Source organism: Haemaphysalis longicornis, unplaced genomic scaffold (genome assembly GCF_048455015.1).
Source record: "Haemaphysalis longicornis isolate Haplotype H1 unplaced genomic scaffold, Haemaphysalis longicornis Haplotype H1 scaffold_3, whole genome shotgun sequence".
In the NCBI taxonomy this organism is placed as follows: Eukaryota; Metazoa; Arthropoda; class Arachnida; order Ixodida; family Ixodidae; genus Haemaphysalis; species Haemaphysalis longicornis.
In genome coordinates, this window is record NW_027526335.1 from 189,402,706 (window position 1) to 189,424,775 (window position 22,070).

Below are 22,070 nucleotides of genomic sequence, written 5' to 3' on the forward strand. Positions count from 1 at the left end.
GCTCTTCCTAGGAAAATGTTGCTCAGTGCAGGTGCAACTCTCGACCCAGTACACGCACCAGAGAGTTGAAGGAACAATCTTCCTTTTCAGTACACAAACGTAGAGTTCAGGTAAACGGACAAAATCTCCAGAAAAGTACTTGAAACTGTCCGTGTTTAAGTGCGTTACCATGAAGATGTCCCAAATATACCAACTACCCCAGTTGTCACTTCTACAGCACGAAAGGTACAGACCGCCAGAAGAGCACAGGGTCACAACACTGACGAAGAAATAAAAATAAACGCTCGGAAAAAAAAACAAATATATGATCGCTTTACAAGCAACAAATGGGAAAGAACAGGTGACATTTCAGACTCTACAAAGCTTTACAAAACTTTTTTTTTTAAAAATACAATAAATAGGAATAAACTGGAAACTACAATAACAGAAACGGAGTTATCGGCATTGCCGAGCAAATCCGAAGGCGCATTCTCCCACACATTAAAAGCTGTACCATGCGAAAAATGTTATCTAGCCATCAATAAATACCGTTTCCTTACCCGTGAGGGTGATGGAGGGTGCGCTGACGCTTGTTGCGTTGAAGATTGAGGATTAATTTAGGCACCACATGCGTAAATGCGCCGCTTCTACGCAGCAATTTTTTGGCTTGCTAGTTTCCATTGCAGGTCGCTATCTATGAAGTCGGTCGTGGTCTTCATTCATCGAGCGCTAAAAAGAGCGGAGGTGTGTACACCACAAAAGCGACAGCAGCGTCACCACCGATGGGAGTTTTCCATCCTTTAACCCTAACACTGACACTACCGTAATGATTTGCATGCGGCTCTCGATAGTCTTTAAGTCTAAGTTAGTCTTCGTAACCGGTTGAACACATTTCTCACATCTGAATACTTTATGACGGTGAAGAAAAAAAAAAGGCGCGAAGGAAAGATTGAACGACAGTAAGAACATCGTGAGGGACGCGCACTTCGATCGAACAACTGCTCAGACGATAACAGTCAGCAACCATACAAAAGCAGATAAAAGCGTAAAAACCATGCCTTTTATTGCACCGCCATAAAAATACGGGCACACGAGAAGGGTGCTTCTCGAAGGCTGAATGAAATTTCCGTGCATTAGCGCCTAGCGTGACCTGTGGCTGTTTCGTCTTGCACCGTGTGTCGCAGCTAATGTCCCTTTTGGTTATAACGAGAGAAAATCGCTAAAAATAAAAGGCCGCAATAAGTGAGCGTACAGGTATCAAGACCGTTCTCCAAATATATCAGTGGCACGTAGCTTCTGGTCGAAAACACCTGTATGAACCCAAATCCTGACTAGGTTACTTTGAAATATGCGTAAAACAATTGGAACTATAGAGATCCTTATAAAAAGTATAGAACTAACAAAGTGCGTTGTTAATTAAAAAAGTCCTTTGAATCAAGCTTAGTACATGCCATGTCTCAATCTTGGAAGCGCCGAAGTTTGTTTGTCTTGTGTGCATGCGTTTATCTTCTAACTGTCGAATTCAGCCCACAAATGCTTGCAGACGTCGCCAAACTTGTAACATATCAGCCCTTGGGCACAGGTGAATGGCAAACTCATCTTGAAGCATGTCCAGAAGAAGGTCCGCGTCGTGGAAGTTATACGCGCGCACCACCTTGCCATTCCTCCTAATCGTGAAACGGCCGTTGTTTAGTGTCATCCAGGCGTCCCCTTCCGAGCGTGCGACCATCAGCTTGGTGCAAAGCTCGCTCGCCAGGTGCGTGGTGAGATACCAGCAGATCGGTGCGCAGTCAATCCACGCTATCGGACGCGGTTCCACGTGGTAGAGTACGGAGCGTCCTACGCGGGAATGGGGGACAGATAGCTCGAGGACCCCGCTGTCGCCTAGGGGTCGCAGTTGCGCGAAGTCGGCATCGACGGTGCTGCTGGCTGTAGAGACGGCGTGTGGGACTTGTACCAGGAACGCAACGTCTACGAGGAAGGTGCCTTCTTGAAGAAGCACGAACAGGACGAGGTGCTGGTCCATGGTTGCCAGCAGTGGTGTCGTGGCTGGACCGCCAGTTCGCACACGTGCTAGTCGCAGTTGCAGGCGGTAGCCTAGAGCTAATAGCAGACGACCAAAGAGAGAGTTGAGCTCAAAACAGAACCCACCTCGGCCGTGCTCCACTACCTTGGAAAACACGACGTCAGCGTCCAGGTCGACGTCGCGAACCAGTAGTTGGTCGAGGTTCTCGAATGGGACTCTTTCAACGTGCGCGGTGATAAGCGCGTTCAGCGTGAACAGGTCTGGTCCGTATGGCTCGTAGGGCATCCGCAAGTAGTTGATATATGCTTGCGTTTGGCGATGAGTCAGCGGCTCAAACGGTGGCGAGGCCGGTGACTTGTGCTGGTCGGGGAAGTCCCTGTCCGTGCTTTTGGGACGTCCGGCGAGCTTCATGGTGCGACTTGCTGGAGACCTCGTTGAATTAATGACGGATGCACGGGAACAAAGTGGGGATGCATTTGTCGAGGCAAAGCAAAATGGGCCACGAAAGCGCGTTGTTTTTGCGGAGCCGCAAGCGTGTTTCTTTTTCTAAAAGCAGTCGTAAGGAAGTCGTACACCCTTCCAAATTTTTAATAATATCACGGGAGCGGCGACCGATCGGCATGCCAGTGCCTTATCACGGTGTCCAGCGGTGAAGTAGGTGAGCGCAGGGGCACGCGCATAGAACTGGCTGCTGCATGAGTGTTCTGATAGGCTGTTCTCCTTAGAGCAGCACACCCCCTGCTTTCCTTATCCGCGAAAGCCGCTTCGCTAGCCACCAAAGGTAGCGAAGGAGCGTAAACGCGCCTGACGCACTCGCCGGGTAAATGATACGCAAGAAAAATCGAGTGCGCATTGGAGATGCGCATGTGCTTCAAATAGCCCTGGTTCCTCATAAGTAAAGTCGCGCAGAAGAGCCAGGTTGGGGGTACATCGCTCTCAAGGAAACAGTCTTGGAGGCGATGCTTGCACAGGAAAGAGGCCGCCTGCGCGTACGCTTGCCTATTTCGCTGCTGCGCACCGTGATAAGGCGCTGGCATGCCGATCGGTTGTCGCTCCCGTGATATTTTAAAATAAATGAAGGAAGCTCGTACTAATGCGTAAGACTTGAAAGTAGCGAAGCTGTACGCAGCAGTAGCGTTTTTCCTGTTTTTCGCCTCACGGCGTTGTTTAAGTCTCGCCGCTGTTCGAAGGACCACAGCAGGAATGTATTACTCTATCGCACACGGTTCTGCGCCGCACGTGGCCTCGTGGCCTTCCTCCGTGGCGCGCGCTTATCGCTGCGGCGGCGGCCTCCTCGCCTTCCTTCGCTACATCCCGCGCACGGGTCCCCGGCACGTCTCTTTTTCCTCCTCGCCTATCTTTCCCCCGTTGCCTATCTCTCCCCGTTATCGGGCTGCTGCTTTGGGCCGGGCGCTTGCGGAAAGGGGTGTTTTTTGACCTCTAGCGCTCAAGGGCAAAACTGGTCACCCCGGGAATACTGCCTGACGTAGCGTAGTGTAGCTTCCGCTACAAAATTTGGGAGGGTGCTTCTACTGCTGCTGATGGCTTGCACTTCCTTCTCATGCGGGCCAGACTGTAGCGCACACGGGCCTGTCGCGATGAAGATGCGCGTTGGCTGACCGCAGACTTGGATGCATTGCAAGGGGTACGAAAAACTCGTACGCCTTGAATCAAACCAAATCTTTCTGCGCGCCCGTATGCGTAACACACGTGTCATACACCACACACGCACTGCATCGTCTCCTTGCTGACATGCTTTTATCACTGTTGCTAAGCAACACATCACTTCGAACAAGAGCTATGCGATATGGTGTATACGGAAGCTGGTCGATGAGTAGTAACGTCTGCTGTAGTTCCGCGTTTGTTTATACGTGCAATTTCTGCGCGCTTTCATGCAGTGGGAAAACAGTCAGGTAACAGATGACTGAAATATTATGGCAAGATATTTGGTAGTAAGCTCCGCATACCTGCGTATGATCATTAAGGATTCCATCTATCCCAAATGATTTCTTTGTATTATTGTTGAGAAGCAAGTTTAGAATTTCTTCCTCAGTAAGTTAAATGTCCTTCATTGGGGGATATCAGAGGTATATAAAGGTGCGAAACTGTACCATTAGCGTCTTAAAGACGGACGATACAATGTCGTTGAAGCTGTCTACCGTAATATTGATATTCTAATCCACATTGACGAGTTGTACCTTGCCAATAAATTAACTTAGCGCCAACAATTTCCGGGTTTTCTGTAGGAAATTTATTAGTGCAGTGCTATAAAACCTCTGTACTCCCTGCAGCTTTTAACTTTAATTGTTCACATAAGTATTGAATGAATTCATTATATTGTAAGGTGTGGCTCGTGAAAAGGCTTTGGGTTTCCATGTCGTATTCATTTTTGTGGTTATGATTTATCTCACCATCCCGAGTGTTGGCTGTCTTCGCGACAGATTTGCGGTGTTGAGGGACACATTGCGATTACTGTTCGGCAGTGCTCGAACACAAAAGGTCCGTATTGGCTCCAGACTGATGAAGTGTTAAAAATTGGTCGAAGGACTATTTTATGAAGTCAACTGCTTAGTGTCATTAGGAATTTGAAATCTGCAACGAACTTTGCGAAGCAGAAAGAGATGTGCCTGCAGTTAAGTTTAAAGATAACAGAGACATGTTATAGCCAGCCGAGATATATACAACCTCATAACAAACAAGAGAAGGTATCGGCATGACGATCGAAAAACCAAATCAAGCGTTGTGGACGTTGTTACGCATACGCGGTATTTCGCATCCTCTACCACCTTGATTAGGTCATAACACAACGCAAGCTCTATAGTAGGCGTTCACAACTGGCGTCTTCTATCGGTTGAAAGGGAGGACAAAGCAATCGATCCGACGTAAATGAATTAACTCGGGAGAAAAATGTTCTCACCTTGGTGCAGGTGAGAATCCACAAAATTTCTAAACTCCACCAATGCACCTATTGCGCAAACGTTTACGTTCTGTGTGATGCAGTAATAGACGTCGCTCAGTGTTCATGAGAAAATTGTGGTACAATTCGATAGCATTGGCGGTAATCGCCACGATAAGCAAGGATTGCCCTAATTTTGCATAAAGTCTACACACACCGCGACTGGACCTTCCCCGCACCAAAAGACGCGCTAGTGGCCGCGATTATGATAAACACAATTGGTGTCTCTTTGGAAGACGGTGGCCGGTAACGCCATTGTCCTATATTGCTAATCACAAGGTGTTCCCAAGGGGGGGATAATGGGCTTGCGTGGCCTGCAAGCCTTTCACTTTCTTTACCTCGCGCGTGAAAGTCGTGGCTTGGGTACGTTGTTGAGGAGTTCAAATTCGTTTCCTAATGGCAGTGAATGACCATTCGGTGACTTTGCGCTTTGGCAGCGGCTACCGAATGCCAGCCATAAAGGCCCAGATGATGATTCAAGTTGTGCCCGGCGTGCCCATAGAGTTTCTTACTATATACACTAGAGAGGAATCTGGCGCTAGCGTCTATGCGGCTCATATCAAGGCCGTCTGTGTAGTCATGGGTAGCCAATTACACTGTGCGCTCGCCTAAGTTCCGTCATTCGATTTCATTGAAACGTTTTAGTGGCCGTATATTCGAACACACTGCCACAAGAACGCAAATAATGGTGTGTTATTATATAAATGGAAAATAAAACAGGCTGTTTTAAAGCTAAGAAAAAAAAAATAAAACGTATTTTTGCCGGAACGATTGTGCCTACTATTCTGGAGGCCAAGCTGGTAGGTAACAACAATGTTAATGTTTTTAAGGAAACTCAATAGAGACTCTTATTTTATAAATTTTGCCATTATTTCAAACACTACGTTGTTTGAAGAGCTTGGGGATGAGCGTGCATACGAAAACGTCGCCTTCGTGGTGAACCGGTGTACCGACCGTCAGTTACAGTGTAATAAAGCTTGTTGCTGAGCGAGTTGGTTTATACCACAGAGTTTCTTACAATATACACCAGAGAGGAATCTGGCGCTAGCGTCTATGCGTCTCACATCAAGGCCGTCTCTGTCGTCATGGGCCGCCATTACATCAAGCGCTCGCCTTAGTTTCGTCATTGGCTTGGATTGAAACGCTTTAGTGACCGCAAATTTAAACAAAGTGCCGCAAAAATTCGAAGAATAGTGTTCAATTATGTAGGTGGAAAATAAGACAGGCTGTTTTAAAACTAAGAAAAAAATTGGGCCCATCTCCCCGCGAGGGGGACTCGAGTAAATGCGTCGCATAGGGGGTGGGTGTATTGCGTTAACGTTTAGTGTTTGGGGAGTTGGTGGTAGTGAATGCGTTGTATCAGCAGCTTCTTGACGTAGTTTGAATGAGTCAAGGATATAAGGCGCGTTCGTAGCCTCCCATTCTGTGTCGGCTTTGTGGCGCAGTGGGTAGAGCACCATGTACATTGCGTTCCGCCCGCAGGGTCGAGGGGTCGAAACCAGGCGCCGGATAGTATTTTTTTATATAGTGTAGGGGGAGGGGTGCGGACTACGACTACGGACGTCAACGCGGGTGACATCGTGAGTTACTGAAATGCTCTGCATTTAAAAAAAAGGAAGTAAAGCCTATTTAGGCCGGAACGGTTGTTCCTGCTATTTTGCGGCCAAAATGGTAGTTACGAACAATGTTAATATTTGGGGGGAAAACTCATTAGAGACTCTTATTTTTATAATTTTTCCATTATATCAAATAATAAGTTGTTTGAAGAGTTCGGAAAGTTTTTTGAGTGTGCCTATAAAAACGTCGCCTTCGTGGTGAACCGGTGCACCGACCGTGAGCTATAGTTTAACAAAACTTTGCTGCTGAGAGAGTTGGTTTATACTTGAAGAAAAAAGAAAACGTGAAGTTAAACAGGAGGAGACGATGACGAGATAGGACGGATACAGGCTCCCGTATCTGTCATGTCTTGTCTTCGTCGAAGTACGTTTTGTTTCTTTTTTTCGTGAGCTACAAACTTCGCGACGGCATATTACCCGCTCAGTCATACGCCCTTCGACTGCGGCATGACCAACGTCAGGTACGATCACGCACTGCCTGCTATTTCACCGAACACGGCTACCACAGAACAGAGAGGATTTCGGCTTCCTCGTAGCTCGTAGACGTGTTAATGCACAGTAAAGAAAGCAAATCCCAAAAACCGCTTAAGAATACAATTGTCATGCCAAGCACAAGCCAAAAGCGGGGAAGCGGGAGCTACCGAAGGCAATGCAAGCGTTCTGAAGACACATGCGGGGGTAAAGGGTGTGGAAAAAGCCCATTCACTTTCAAATACCTTAAAAAGCGCCCGTAGCGGTCATTGTTGAAAGTGAATTGCTGGCTTCTCAAGTTGTCTTGACTTGTTTTGTCTCGTCTATATTGATGACGGTCCAGCCCTGGCGCTTTCGGGGCAGATTGCTTTTTCTCTGCGCGAGGAATAGGTGGGGCACGTCGGGAAAGTTTTCGCTTCGCTCCACGTCGATCCGTCAACAGAGTGAGCGACATACGTACACAGAAAGATGTGTGGAGAGAGGGACAGCGTGGAGAGAATACATCGAGAGAGCTGCCTTCGCAACGCTGCGGAGAATTGCCAGAGTATCGTGAGACAAATTCTTTCTTGGAGACAAATGGCTGATATGTAGGCAATAGTACGGGTTCAGGCAAGGGCTTTCCACGCTATCCCAACTGGTTCAAACTCTCCACGATTTTACCGCTGCTGTAGATAACAAGGAACGAGTCGACGTGATATGCATAGACTTTGCAAAAGTCTTCGATAAGGTCTCGCACCATAAATTGCTCTTTAAGCTCAAACAAACAGGCGTAAACGAAAATATCTTAAAGTAGATTGAGGCATACTTAACGAAACGCAAGCAGTTGGTGCGAATTTATGGGTTTGAGTCTGAATCTCTTGATGTTTATTCCGGTGTCCCACAAGGGTCCGTGTTGGACCCACTGCGGTTCTTGGTCTATATAAATGATGTTGTTGACGTTGTTTTACCCTCCTGTAAAAATTAAATTGTTTGCCGATGACTGTTTAATCTATGCCCTAGTGACGTGTGCGAATGACCAAAATGTAATTAATGATTGCCTCGAGGGTTTTCAAACATTTTCAAAATGGAAGATAAAAATAAATTATTCTAAGACAACATATACGCACATAACTAACAAGAAACACGTTCTACCATTTACCTACAGCATTGACCTAATTATTTATCGCAGGTGTGTGCATTTAAATATTTGGGAGTGCATATTGCAAATGACTTGAAATGGCATGCACATGTCGAGAAAGTATGCTGTGCCTCTTACAGAAAACTGCGTTTCTCGCGTGCTAAATTACCGAATGCTGCGAAAGCTGCTTGCATATAAAACATTTGTGCGCCCTGTTTTGGAGTATGCTTGTGCTGCCTGGAGTCCCCACCAAAAGGATTTAATAGGTAAACTGGAACGAATTCAGAGACTTTCCGAACGATTTATATGTTCGAAGTATACAAGAACGGATTCGGTTACCGAGATGTTAAAACTAAGCGGTTTGGAATCTCTAGAAACTGGACGAGAAAAGCAGCGCTTAAAAGTATTCTTTCAGATATTGCAAGGTCAAATAAAAATAGATGGAAGAATTACGTACACTCCCCGAATAAGCTCAGCAGCCGGATCAACCATGACGCGACAGTTCGCCCCTTCGGTGCTCGCACGGACGTCTTTCTTTTTTTCCTGATGTTATAGAAGCATAGAACAAATTGCCGCGACACATTGTTAAAAGTTCTGACGTTAAGAAATTTGAATGTGCTATTGATGTTTACTTCGCCGAGCAATGAATATGCGATTGTGTTATTGTTCCAAGTTGCTGAAGGTATCAATGCCTGTATGTGCTTTCCGTATCGTATGCTTCCTTCTCTGTAATGACCATCAAGTGAGGGTTGACAGTATAAATAAATAAATAAAAAAAAAGTCAAAGCACGGCGCGTGACCTGCCTTTGCGCCGTCTCGACGCCTCCCGAGACCCGCCACCGGAGCAAGGGGTGCGCTTCGATCCTCAAATTCGCGGAGAGGGATGAGATGCTCACGCATTTTTAAAGATACCCCAGCAGACCTTATATTAACTTTGTTGCACCATGTTTAGACTACCGACGCAAAAGCCATATCGTGATCTACGGACATAAAAAAAAAAATCGGCGCGTCACGCAGTTCGGTTGGCTGAGACGTGAAATGACGTCATTCTTTAAAGTTATTATGACAGTTGCGGCAACAGTCTGAACCCCGCCTTAGTATCAAGCTACAGTTCTGCGCGAACGTTGCCGACATCCTGTTCTTCTGACTTTTTAAACATTGCGCAGTGACGCGTTTGATCGAATGATGACCTTTCAGTGGCAAGCCAATGCCACCGAGCGTCGGACTGACTCCCTACACTACCTGCGCAGAGCGTCCATATTCTGCCCTCTTGCAAAGAAGCGGGGGCCAGCAGAAGTAATGAAAGCACCCACACATGCATGTGCAGTGTGCTTTAGCAAAAAAACAAAACTGTGGTTGATTTCTCTGTCCTAAAAATAGGCAAAACACTAAAGTGAAATGTGCAGCAAAATCTGCAGCTGATCATGCTTTGCGGGTCGGTGGCTGTCTTGTGGGTGTGCTTGGCGAGCGACGTCCTGCTGGCGGGTCGCTTCGGCAAAGGTGTACTGGCGGCACTTCCGTGACGGATATGACGTCAGTGAAATGTTGGTGTATCCCTGCATAAAAAACCTTCGTGCTAAAATATAAAACCCGAAAACGAACAACCCTAAGTATAACGTCCTCTTAAGTACTAAAGGTTGCTTCCCCGCAAGAAGATTCTGGGTGCAGGGGTGCACCCTCTACGGGGCGCTTGCTTCGTTGTACTGGCGTCATTTCCGTGACGGATATGACGTAAGTGAAATCTTCGTGAATCCCGGAATAAAACACTTTTGTGCTAAAAAGATAACTGCATGCGCATAAAAAAGAACTCGACTAACAACGAGTGGGCCTCTCAGAGCTTCTGTAAATAATCGGAAACGTTTGATGCCGCAGCGTGGCGGTGTCTGATTCGTTTCAATTTCAGTTCTTTTCATTGCTTCGAACGGTCTTAGAATACAACAAAGTAGTATACGTTAGTGGAAAACTGCATAACACACATCGAACACCTTGAGCCAAATTGCTGGTCTACATCCGCGGAGACGATCTACTGGGTCCTGGCCATACGCAGCTTCGCTGTAAAACTCGGAGCCCTTCCACTGTGTGGGGGTTGAAGCCAGCGAAGCTGTAGCTTTGGTGGGCTTTCCAGTGCCCAGTGCCCCTCCGCCTACTATATCAAACAGAACAGCCATGCTCCTTCGATTGCCGCACGTCTTCCTCCGGGCGAATGACAGGCGTCTGCTCACGTTGCTGCAAACGCCGTCTACACTGACATTATTCCACCACCGCTGCCACGTAAATGTCTCGCTTCTTCCCCCCGTCCACCTATCCCGCTCTCACCATCCCGTTTAGCTCCTTCCACGGTAAACACGGTGGATCTTTGCTAAATTTAAATTTTTCCGCATTCCACATCCCACGCGCCATCTATTCGAAGCTTTTATTTATGTTGGGCGGCGTGTAACGAGAAGGTGCAGGAGCTCTAGGCTCAGGAGGGAGCCTTTTTGTATTTCGCGTCCAAATAATGTTTTCAGTTCCTTTTTTTCGTGTTCCCTGCCGCGAAATTCAAGCGCATACCTTGTGTGTTGATGATTTGCCTCAAATAGGCTGAATGATTTCTTTTTGCTGAACAATGTTGAGAAGTATGGAACCAGGTTTAATGGTTTGGAAAAGTTTTGCCTGTATACAATTTTCATTTCAGAATTCTTATCACTTGTTAAAGAGCCCTCGGCGGAGTCGAGGAATAAAATGGTTGCTCAATGGTTGCGGAGATCATCTGCTGGACCCTAGCCATGTACAGCTCTATTGTAAAAACAGCGGGAGCTCTAAGTGCTGCTTTTTCTTTGAGGCAACACATACAAAGGAGGAGAACAGAGACAATCTGAGTGTGATAATGTTACCGATGGTCTTGGTTAGTCATACAAAGCTGGGCCACAATGTCGCCACAAAATATGGTACGGGTTATACGTTTTCTCCCGCCAATTTACACTCTGAAGGTTGAAATAAAATAAAAAGGTTCTCACCTGTCTCAAAGGAAACTTTCAGTGTTGTGGGGTTTTCGATTCTCGCGGAATCCTATAATACATGCTCGATGCTGTTCGGGCTAAAATTACAGGCTGGCAGCAATGCAAGCACGCTATTTCCAGGAATACAGCGGCTAAAATCGTGCTTGACATATTTTTCAAGTTGCGAGTGACGTCGTTTCACATTAGTGCGGTTAGAATGTCTGCTGAACGGGAAGATTTTTTTCTCGATTCCGATTCGCTTTATTAAAGCTTGGTGTAGGGCTATAGTTTCTACAACATCGTTTGGAAGGTTTGTGCTAGGGACTTTACACAGACACGAACATAAAAAGTGAAACTTCGTCGCCGTCTTGTCAGCCTGTGTAACTCAGCCTACGTAAATCGGTGCTAGAAGTAGAAGAGTATAGTTACACTGGACAGGCCGTCAGTGCTGATCCAAACCACGAGAAAGAAATCCAGCGCAGAATAGGTATGGGGGGGGGGGGGTTCACTCGGAAAGCACTACCAAAAAATAAAAATTAAGCTACCTCTGTCACTGAAAAGAAAAATATACAGCAAATGCGTGCTGCCGGTGATGACATACGGGGCAGAAACTTAGGCGCCTTACCGAACAACTAGAGAGAAAACTTGGGTCGGCTCAGCGTGCCACGGAACGAAGGATGATAGGAGTAATGCTCAGGAACAGGAAACGAGCTTCCTGGATAAGGGAGCAAACTCGAGTAGATCGTATCATATTCCAAATTAAGAAAAAAAAAAAAAAAACGGACTTGGGCAGGGCATGTAGTGAGGCGAAACTACAACCAGCGGACAATTAGGGTAACAAAGTGGATACCAAGGGACGGGTCTAGAAAAAGGGAAAAGCGAATAACACGATGGAGGGATGAAATGCGGAAATTCGGTGGCAAAGATTGGACTCGGGCAACGCCGGACAGGAGGGGTTGGACGTCAATGGGAGACACCTTCGTCCTGCAATGGACTTGAAGAGGCTAATGATGATGTCGCCATCTTCACAAAAAAAAACCTACACTTTCTTGTGTCCGTTTCTGTGAAAAGTCTCAAGTACAACGCTTCAAATGATCTGATTCGCTATTTAGGTGTATATTTGCAGCCCTGTGTGGCCGTAACCCAAAACTTTTTTTTCGGAAATGTAACTTTGCCGGCAGGTGCTCTCGAATATATTTGCTGACCAGATTTAACAGAAAACCGTGAAAGGTACGTAGTGGGGCATGCATCGCTTGCGCTACCCGCTGCTTCTTGAACGGTCTGAGTTCTCCACGCTTCTATCTCTGCTGTTGGTTCCTGCGCTTGCGAACTTATTCCTGCAAACCAGCCAGAATCGTGCATTTCTCACTCAACTGAGCATTACTGAGTAGGAATTGCGCAGTGTTGTTGAGCAAGCTTGCCAAAAATGGCGCGGCAGTTCTTCTATAAAGAAGTGAGTGCCTATACCATCTATATGTGTTCAATCATTGCGCGGCGCTATGGAAAGTGTATAATGTACATTCATTTACCAAGTTCATTATATCGTCAACGATATTGTGCCAGCCATCTAGAGCATGCTTGAAAGTTCGTAAGGTGCAGGAAAGGTAAATACGATGCATGGACGTATAGTTGAAAAACAAATCGCACTACTTGCGAGTATTACAGGAGTACTTGTTCAACAAGAGTCCGAGGTACTAGGATCGCGCATCTATATTTACCATGACGAGCAGTTTCTAAAGGGAATGCGCTGACAGCTCACGCTGGTTGCCTGTTCAGGACTGTATTATCCGGTTAAAGCCGACAGCGCGTAAAAACATACACTCGAGTATATGCGAGCAACACAGTACAAAATTCTACCGAATTTATTAGTACTTAGAGCTCTAGATATTACAGTGGCACAGCCTTTACGAACACGCCTTTCTTGATCTTCAGTATGACCGGACTCTTCTCAATGTTCGGGGGGTTCTGAAAAACAAGCAGTTGAAAATTAGGTTAGATTTTCTGTGTATTCGCTCCACACGCAGACACCACTTCGCCATATACGTTGGTCCAGGCATAAAAGTTTTCGGCACTTAACTCTACTTACGCGCTTTGAAGGCGAGAGCCTGGTGATACTTATCAATTACTTTTTTGTTTCTGCACCATATTTTCGTCTCTTTGCTCGCTTTCGTTTCCATGTCCTGTTATTAGCTTTCGTTTCCGCGTTTTCTGGCGCGAATTGCAGCAAGTAGAATGGCACATGCCATAGCTTCCCTTGTATCAGTACTGCGCGGCCGGTGTGCGCCTGTTCCTCTTACGTGCCATCACGTTCACATGTTTACTCTTCCAATTCGTAATTTTGTTTAGCGCTACATTAGCCCCTCAAAGATTCTGATTCCTGGCCAATCCGCTATGTGGAGTGAGTGAGTGAGAAACATTTTATTGAGCCGGTGAAGTGGGAGTGGTTCCTTATTCCAGGAAGCCACGCGATGAGCCGGCAGCCTTCGCTCTGGAGGTCAAAAGTGTCTGGACGTCCAGATCGCTGCTGGTCACCAGGTTCTCCCACAGCTCAGGGGTGGGAAGGGGGGATGGAAGAGGGGGGAGGTTGGGGTTGTGCTTGCACTCTAATATGATGTGGGGAAGAGTACCGTGTTGTAAGCAGAACTTGCATGCGGCCGGGAATTGCGTTGGAAACATGCGATGGAAGCGGACTGGGTGAGGGAAGGTATTGCTCTGCAGTCGGCGAAGTAGGGATTCTTCATCTTTTGAGAGTTTAGGATGCGGAGGAGGGAAGTGCTGTCGTTCGAACCGGTAATATTGAGTGATGTCTTGAAAAGTCAGTAGAGGGACAGACGGTTCGGTATCCTCAGTAGCCTGGAGGGACAGGGCGCTATATGTGCCACGAAGTAAGGAACAGCTTTTTTCGCGGATGAAAGCGTGTGGAGATGACGCAGTGGTAGCGGACTGGAACCCAACTTTGGACAAACAGGTATTTCATGCGAACTTTAATGTGTTTTTAATCTGGTCTTTACAGCGGTGATAATTTTATTGTTACGTCCCCTTGCCCTCTAGAAACGGGCTTGCAAAGAGTGTGCTGAACGTTTAGCCTCGGGCTCCGAATGCCGAAAACCACTTGCATCAAAGTTTCGTTTACCATTTATACAACAGAGCACGCAGGTGGGAATACCACGATGCCACCAGCGGTAATTTTCATCGGCCTGCCCCTCGCCCTACTCGTTTCGGTTTTGGTGGCATCGATTATCAAAATGCATGGTATGAATCACATAAGCGATGGGTTGCTCTTGTAATCACACAAGAATTGGTGGCCGAAATGGCATCTTTGAATCTACACTCGGGACTGCCAGAAATGCAGACATTCAGATAACACGAAGGAAGAAAATAATTGTTGCAAAAATGTTTCCCCGGCCCTTCAAAAATCATTTTGTCAGCAAAGTCAAGGGGTGTCGTTTCATAGTGGCAAGTGGCAAGTGGCAAGACCATTTGTGGCAAGTTCTGCATGGTCCGACAAGATATCGCTCATCTGCGATGTCCCAAGTTTAAAATTTGCTCAAAGCTTTAGAGGCATCCATGTCATTTGTCTCTCGCTATTTTGATGCAAAAGGTGACGCCAGTTTTGCCGCATGTGATGCGGCACAACTTTTGTTCATGTGCCTCGAAAGTCTGAATACGCGGTGGGCTGCTCGGATTCTCTGCCCCTTCTGTATAGTTTGCGAGCAGCTTCGCCTGGACAACTTTCAAAACGGACTCCGACCATGAAAGTTTGTATAAAAAAAGTCTGTGCTCCCATATGAGAGTCTTGTACGGGGGAGCCGTACGGGGAGTTTTGGCAAACTTTCATGGTCCATTTTTAATTTTTGCCACATGTTTTCTCTACCAGACAGGCTTCCGCCCAATTCTTGATTTTAAACAGCTTCACTGATCTCCTACCTCCACAAAATATAATCTCTTGATTTCTTCATTCTTTGTTCGCATCGTAATCTCAATTTTATGGGTGTCGTATTTAGCTCAAAGTTACGTCATGCACGAAACAAATGAAAAGCGATAAAAGGAATTTCTGAATCTCGCAAGTCGCATTCGGACATTTTTCTTTTTTTTTACCAACCTTTCTTTTGCTAGGAACAGCTTAACACGATCCTCCCAGCGCCACAAAAGGGCGCTGAAATAACAATAAGCCTTTTTTTGCGAAGGTTTTCGCGTGACCGTGCTCAGATTTCCCACCTTCTAAAAGGTTGTTGCGAGATGAGGATACCTCAAAAAACAGTGAATTTAAACCTTCGTCTGTCCATTCTAGTTATTCGGTGTTGTCTTACCGAGTTTCGTTTAAACGCAGTGCATTGCAGTTATTCGAACTGACGTGAAAAAGCGTGCCGGAAATCGCTTTTACGCGCAATGTTCGCACTTACCTTGTCAGTATTCGGAGTCTTCACAAATCTGTACTTGCGGAGGATGTGCGCGAACGTGTACTTTATTTCCATAAATGCGAACCGCATGCCGATGCAGTTGCGCGGGCCCTGTCCGAAGGCTTGCATGGCCATGCTGTTTATCCGTGACTTGTTCTCCGGTAGGAACCTACAGCACAAAGGGATAGAGAAACCCAAGGTATAAGTTTACACTGCGCTTTCGATGAGCAGTAGGGCCAACTGCTCTAGAAACCGCAATATTTAAAATAATAAGCAAAGCTAACATTAATTTTAAAACCAAAGGGGTTGAAACCGACCTACGCAAAATTTTGTGGCCCGACAAGGTTATTTTGGCCCTACAAATGCCGGTTATAATTTATGTTGAACAATAAAAAGCATTGCTGCGTTAAAGCGCCTCAGAAGAAGAACTGGTCTGATAAGAAATGCTGCCGAAATTGCAACGCCGTGGAAGTAGTGCCACTGTCACAATAGTACAGCATAAGCACCATCTGTGGAACATTGACTGCATCGATTGATTTCATTGATTATGAGGTCTAACACGCCGACGCGACACAGCCGATAAAGCGCGCCGTAGTGGAGGGCTCAGGATTAATTTTGACCACCTGGGGATCTTTAACGTGCGCCGAAATCTCGAACAGACAGGCGTTTTCGCTTTTCGCCTCCATCACAAAAGCAGCCGCCGCGGCCGGGAATTGAACCCGCGTCCTTGGTTTCAACACTGACTTGCATCGGCCTTCAGAGCGCGTATGTTGCACAGGTAGCGACCGGTCTCGGCGCTCAGAAAGACGCACCAGAAGCAGCAGCTTCGAACATAAAGATTGCCGCAAACGTGATTAAACCGCTGCCCATTCATAGCTGCTCCATAGAAAGCGACTCTTGATTCCAGCGTGTGTTTCGTCTCCCCTTTACCTTTGTCTCTGCGTTAATGTTCGCTAGTACGATGAATTCCTTAGTTAGTAACCAACTCGTCCAAATTAGCGCCGTAGTGACTTTTCCGTTCAGAAACAAAAGCCTGTAGAGACCAGCCATGCACGCCAACAATATTCGTCCTCGGGAACCAACCCATGGGTGAGTAAACCCCATAGTGCAGACATGTGAAGCCCGTAATAGTTCGAGGCTGTAAATATCATTCTTTCTGAGTAAACTCGGTTCTCCATTATTTAGATGTGAAGGCATTACGTCCATTTCATGTTTACCTCGATGTGAGTCGGAAGGAGAAATTGGGCGTTTAAGCCTTGTCAAGTACGCCTGGCCACAAGCAGGATATTACTGGACATCTCTTGAACGGGTTTGGATTGGTCACGTGAAAGTCGCCCGGGACGTAGCTATAAAATGGCAACACACCCTCTTCGAGGAAAGGTCGTAATGTCGCATTCGCCGGGATCTTTCGTGCCCGCGGTGTGTGGAGATCGTCATCAAAAGCCTCTTCCAGAATTCGCAGACCCAAGAGGAGTGATCCATGACTATGGCGGCTGGCACCCGAAGTTGCAAGAGTTAATGGTTTCTCGGAAGGCGGTTAATGGCCCTTTCCCCCGCCTACTGTGAACGGTATAGGCGAAGCGAGGTGGAAGGAAGTATTTCTGTCATCGGTGATGAGGTCACGCAAAATTCTAGCCTCAAATGGAGTGAGACTACTCAGTTGCCTCGTACATTAGTAAGGGGACACGTCCGTACAACACCCACTCAGGGGGATTGGCAGCAGGCAGTGGCAGCTGCCGTCAAAAGTTGAAGTCAACGAGGACATCAATGACGTTCAAGACTTCAAGAGGGGCAATTCTGATACTTCCCCGGAGGTGCCCCGGTAACTGTTCTTGAGGTTGATGTTAGTGGAAATTCAAGCCTTCTTCGGTAGTGCATGCAAGCACGCCCCTTCAACGCACGGGTGACTAACTGCTTGATGAAGAAAGAATGCAACCGCTAATCCCGGAAATTTTGTCCAGATTTGAGTGTGCGAGTTGTGAGTCATAGGCAGGACATTTTGGCTAGTATCGTTCTTCAGAGCCCTGGCAGTGAATGTGCCGCTGCCGCCGTAACAAACAATTGTCGGGTTACGCCCGCAAAGTTTGTCAAATGTGAGGATAGGGAGAATAGCACAGACACCCTCTATTAGTGTGTACACCTACGAAGGAGGATTGGCCAAGGACGATTACAGCTGTCCTTGAAAAGTTGGTCAGCTTTGCTGCAACACCATTTTATCAGTGTCAAAGGTACACTACTCATAGATTGTGTCTTTGCCAATAACTGATTCCGCCCAGATGCAATATGCAAGAGCTCATGTTGTCTTGTTTTGTCATAAGAAAAATTTCGTTGTCGCCTTTCCTGCGTTGTTTGTCCGACATCCTTGCCCTTCAATGTGCAACAACTTTCCTTTTTCACCATTTGAAGGCAGAGAAACAGCGTTAACACTTATTTTTTCGGAAAGTGTAAAAACGTTGTGAATTGTAAAGATAAGTAATAAGAGGTCATACGCCTTTTTAGTTCAAATTATTTTTCAGCTGGTCGCAATAGAGTAATATATGAAAGAATTCATCGTTTTTGTACCAATTTTTAAGCTTTGTGCAAAAGAGCTCTTAGGAAACCAGGCACCTTACCTCATATAGGTCATATACGTCATAAGTTCATATAGGTATACGTCATAGGCATTACAAATATATATAGGTATAAGTCACATACAGGTATATATAGGTAAGTCATATAACGGTATAGAATATGTGGTCATATATGAAGTGCTTTTCATTTCATGACGATATCGCAACCAACTGAATAGTTTAGCGTATGCTTTTACCATCGCTATTTTATGCAAGGTGGAAATGACGCACACAAAGAAAAGCGAGTACAACCACTCAGCAAAAGCGAATGAACTGAAAGTGGTAGCGCTTAAGCGACACTCTTTTAACTCTTTCGGGACCGCTCCATAGGCCATCGATCACATATGATCGATGATTTCGCGAGCCTGCAGAATACAAATTTTCGCTCGATGGAACACCTAGCGACATCTAGGAGATAGTTTGAAAACTGGAGTTTTCTCTTTTGTGAAGTTTCTTTTTTTATCGCCAGGCGGCAACGCATCAGATATTTTATTCTGACGGGCACTCGTTTCAAATGTAAACAAACATGGCGTCATACTCGTGCGAGCGCGATAAGAAGTCCGCCTCTTCTCAGCTCGCATATCTTCGCCTTCTACTGTGGATTTTAACGATGAGAGTGGCAGTGAAGAGTCGAAATGCGGCTTTAGAGATCGGATTTCAGCTCGAGTGAGGATTCGGGTGTCGATCAGCCTGGAACATCAAATCGCGCTCAAAGGTGGGTGTCGGTTTCGGTTTCAATTGGCTCTGGAGTAGGTATGTGCGCTCAAACTATGTTCTGGCTGGTTTATATTTATTCGCTAGGGTGTTAACTACCTATGGTGGTGATCTCCTGCCACCAGCGCAGAAACGGATCAAGTTTTCTCCAAGACAAGAGCCCGGCGTGTACCTGGGTGACGACGTAGCCATGGCCCTAGTGCCAAAGAGATCACACACAAAACAAAAAACCAGTCACACCTAGTCGCATCAAACTTTTTCAATGAAGAAACAAAGCATTTTGTTAGATTTTGTATATCCTGAAATAATTTTATTCTTTTTTAATATTTTTATATTTACGCTTTTTTCCATATTTTTCTTTAGTTTTCTTACGAAGTTCTTACTTTCAGATTTTTTCATGGTTCTATCGTCAGTGTTGAAGTAAAACTTGGTATTGTATGTAAAAGAACATATAATTAGCTGCATTTTGGTATATGCTAAGGCAGGATGGTACCTTTGCTTTATGTAAAAAAAAATTTGTACCGAGACCTCCCTTTCTCATCACTTTTTCCGGCGGTCCCGAAAGAGTTAAAGCTATTTCCCAGCAGCGCCCACTAACGGCTGACGAAGGCAATGTTGCAGCCTCGTTCCTCGTGCATATGATCTGCCTGCGTAGGCGCTTGTTCTAATACCAGTCGATGAATATTTTTTGTGCACAGGATGAGATCGCAAAAAAAAAAAAAAAACCCGTCGTGTCTTTGTATCTCAATTACGGTGCACAAATGGAACACCGCCGACCCGACTACACGTCGACTGGAACTCAGAAATTTATCAACAATTTAATATGTCCATACTGTAAACGTAATTGTGTCTTCGTGTCGGAGTGGTTTCGTCGTGTTCATGAGTTCTTTTCCCACTTTTGTTCGCTTTCTTTTACTAAGGGAAAACTTTCCAGGTCTCTTTTACGATGCCTGATTCTCTGTAAATTTCCCAGGACGCAAAGAACTGCAGTTCTTCGTCGAACGTACACTTTAGGTGGATGAAAGTATCCTCTCAGATTGTTTAGGTGAAATTGACAGGGAAAGGGTGAAAGAGCTTAGCAGTGTACCTGTCCGGGTCGAATGAGTCTGGCTTTTCCCAGTGCCGAGGGTCCCGTTGGATGTACTCTGCCGCAGCCATCACTGCAGTTCCAGCAGGGATGCGGATCTTGCCGTATTGCTTGTCCGTCGTTGCCTCCCGAGTCACGAACCTGTGTCGGGGTATGAAACAGTGGCTTGTACAGTTTTACTTCATCGTCATCATCACCAGCCCATTTCAGGGCAAAGGCCTCTCCCATTAATCTCCAATTATCCCGGTCCTGTGTTAACTGCGACCAATTTATCCCTGCAAACTTCTTGATATCATCTGCCCATCTAACTTTCTGCCACCCCCTGCCACGCTTGCCTTCTCTAGGGATCCACTCTGTTACCCTTAATGACCAACGGTTATCTTGCCTTCGCATTACATGCCCTGCCCACGTCCATTTCTTCTTAATATCTACTAATAAGTCCGTAACACGAGTTTGTTCCATGACCCACTCCGCTCTCTTCTTGTCCCTTAATGTTACACCTATCATCTTCCGTTGGATTGCTCGCTGAGTCGTCCTCAATTTAAGTTGAACCCTCTTAGCCTCCAAGTTTCTGCCCCGTAGGTGAGTACCGGTAAGATGCAGCTGTCATACACCTTCTTCTTCAGGGACAGTGGTAGGCTGCCTTTCATTATCTGAGAATGCCTGCCGAATGCACTCCACCACATTCTTATCCTTGTAATTATCTTTGCCTCATGGTTGGGATCCGGGGTCACAACTTGGCCTAAGTAGATCTATTCGCTTACCACTTGCACTGCCTCGCCACCCATCTCAAACCGCTGTGCCCTCCCGAGGTTATTGATCATTACCTTAGTTTTCTACCCGCCGCGGTAGCTCAGTGGCTAAGGCGTTGCGCTGCTGAGCACGAGGTCGCGGGTTCGATTCCCGGCCGCGGCGGCCGCTTTTCTGATGGAGGCGAAAAGCAAAAACGCCCGTGTGTACGAGATTTCGGCGCACGTTAAAGATCCCCAGGTGGTCAAAATTAATTCGGAGCCCTCCACTACGGCGCGCCTCATCACCTGCGTTGCGTCGGCGCGTTAAACCCCCACAATCAAATCACCTTAGTTTTCTGCATATTAATTTTCAGGCCCACGGTTCTGCCCTGTTTGTTCAGTGCGGTAAGCATGCTTTGCAATCCTTCCCCCGAGTTACTTAGCAAGGCAACGCCATCAGCAAATCTGAGGTTACTGAGGTATTCTCCATTAACCCTTACTACCACCTGTTCCCTATCCAAGTCCTGAATACTTCTTGTAAACACGCTGTGAATAACATTGGAGAGATTGTGTCTTATTGTCTGACACCCTTCCTTACAGGTATTTTACTGCTCTCCTTATGGAGGATGATGGTAGCTGTGGACCCATTGTAAATATCCTCTAGTATTCATAAATAGTGCTCGTGTACACCCTGGTTCCATAATGCCTGAATGTGCTGAGGTTTCGACTGAGTCAAATGCTTCCTCATAATCTATGAAGGCGATATATAGGGGTTCAGTATACTCGGTTCAGTACCACCTGATTGATCGTGTGAATATGGTCCATTGTTGAATAGTCTTTACGAAACCATGCTTCTTTTTATATTGACTGAAATCTAAGGCTTCAGAAATTATGTTAGTGATTACTTTGGTAAGTACCTTGTAGACAACTGACAGTAAGCTAATCGGCGTGTGATTTTTTCAAGTCCTTCATGTCACCTTTCTTATGGATTAGGATGATGTTTGCATTCTTCCACGATTTCGGTACACTCGCGGTCATAAGGCATTGCGTGTACAGGCTTGCCAGCTTTACCAGTACAATTTCTCCGCCATCCTTCAAGAGGTCTGCTGTTATCTGATTTTCACCAGGTGCTTGGCCCCCTTTCATTTCTTTCAAAGCCTTCCTTACTTCTTCGGTCGTTACTGATGGGATGTCTATCTCCTATGAACTACTTTCTCGTTCGGCATTTTCCTGGATGTCCCGGTTACTGTACAGATCCCTATAGAACTCCTCGGCTACTGAGACTATTTTATCCTTATTTGTGATGACATTGCCTTGCTTGTCTTTAAGTGCATACATCTTATTTTTCCGCACGCCAAGACACCTCTTCACTGCTTTCAGGCTTCC

General features: G+C 46.2%; 2 protein-coding genes across 2 annotated transcripts in view; both read right to left on the reverse strand.

Annotated features, from left to right (window-relative positions):
• Positions 1-1,501: 1,501 nt before the first annotated feature.
• On the reverse strand, positions 1,502-2,416 carry LOC144175607 (arylamine N-acetyltransferase-like). The gene is made up of 2 exons (XM_077704664.1): positions 2,131-2,416; positions 1,502-2,082 (listed from the first exon to the last, which is right to left on the reverse strand). Exons 1-2 carry the CDS (start codon positions 2,414-2,416, stop codon positions 1,502-1,504), a joined length of 867 nt encoding a protein of 288 aa, XP_077560790.1.
• Positions 2,417-12,987: 10,571 nt separating this feature from the next.
• LOC144173627 (thromboxane-A synthase-like) overlaps positions 12,988-22,070 on the reverse strand; it is a 51,233-nt gene continuing 42,150 nt past the window's right edge. The window contains exons 13-15 of the mRNA XM_077701970.1: positions 19,954-20,094; positions 15,547-15,712; positions 12,988-13,108 (exon numbers count right to left, since the gene is read on the reverse strand). Of these exons, the coding sequence (XP_077558096.1) occupies positions 13,031-13,108; positions 15,547-15,712; positions 19,954-20,094 (385 nt within the window). The 3' untranslated portion in view covers positions 12,988-13,030. The remainder of the gene's footprint in view (positions 13,109-15,546; positions 15,713-19,953; positions 20,095-22,070) is intronic.

What these genes read in the sequence shown, in the direction of transcription:
- LOC144175607 (XM_077704664.1), bottom strand. Translation starts at nt 2,416, where the DNA reads ATGAAGCTCGCCGGACGTCCCAAAAGCACGGACAGGGACTTCCCCGAC. An exon ending in GGTAGTGGAGCACGGCCGAG is followed by an intron (nt 2,083 to 2,130) that starts GTGGGTTCTGTT and finishes GTCTGCTATTAG; the next exon opens with CTCTAGGCTACCGCCTGCAA.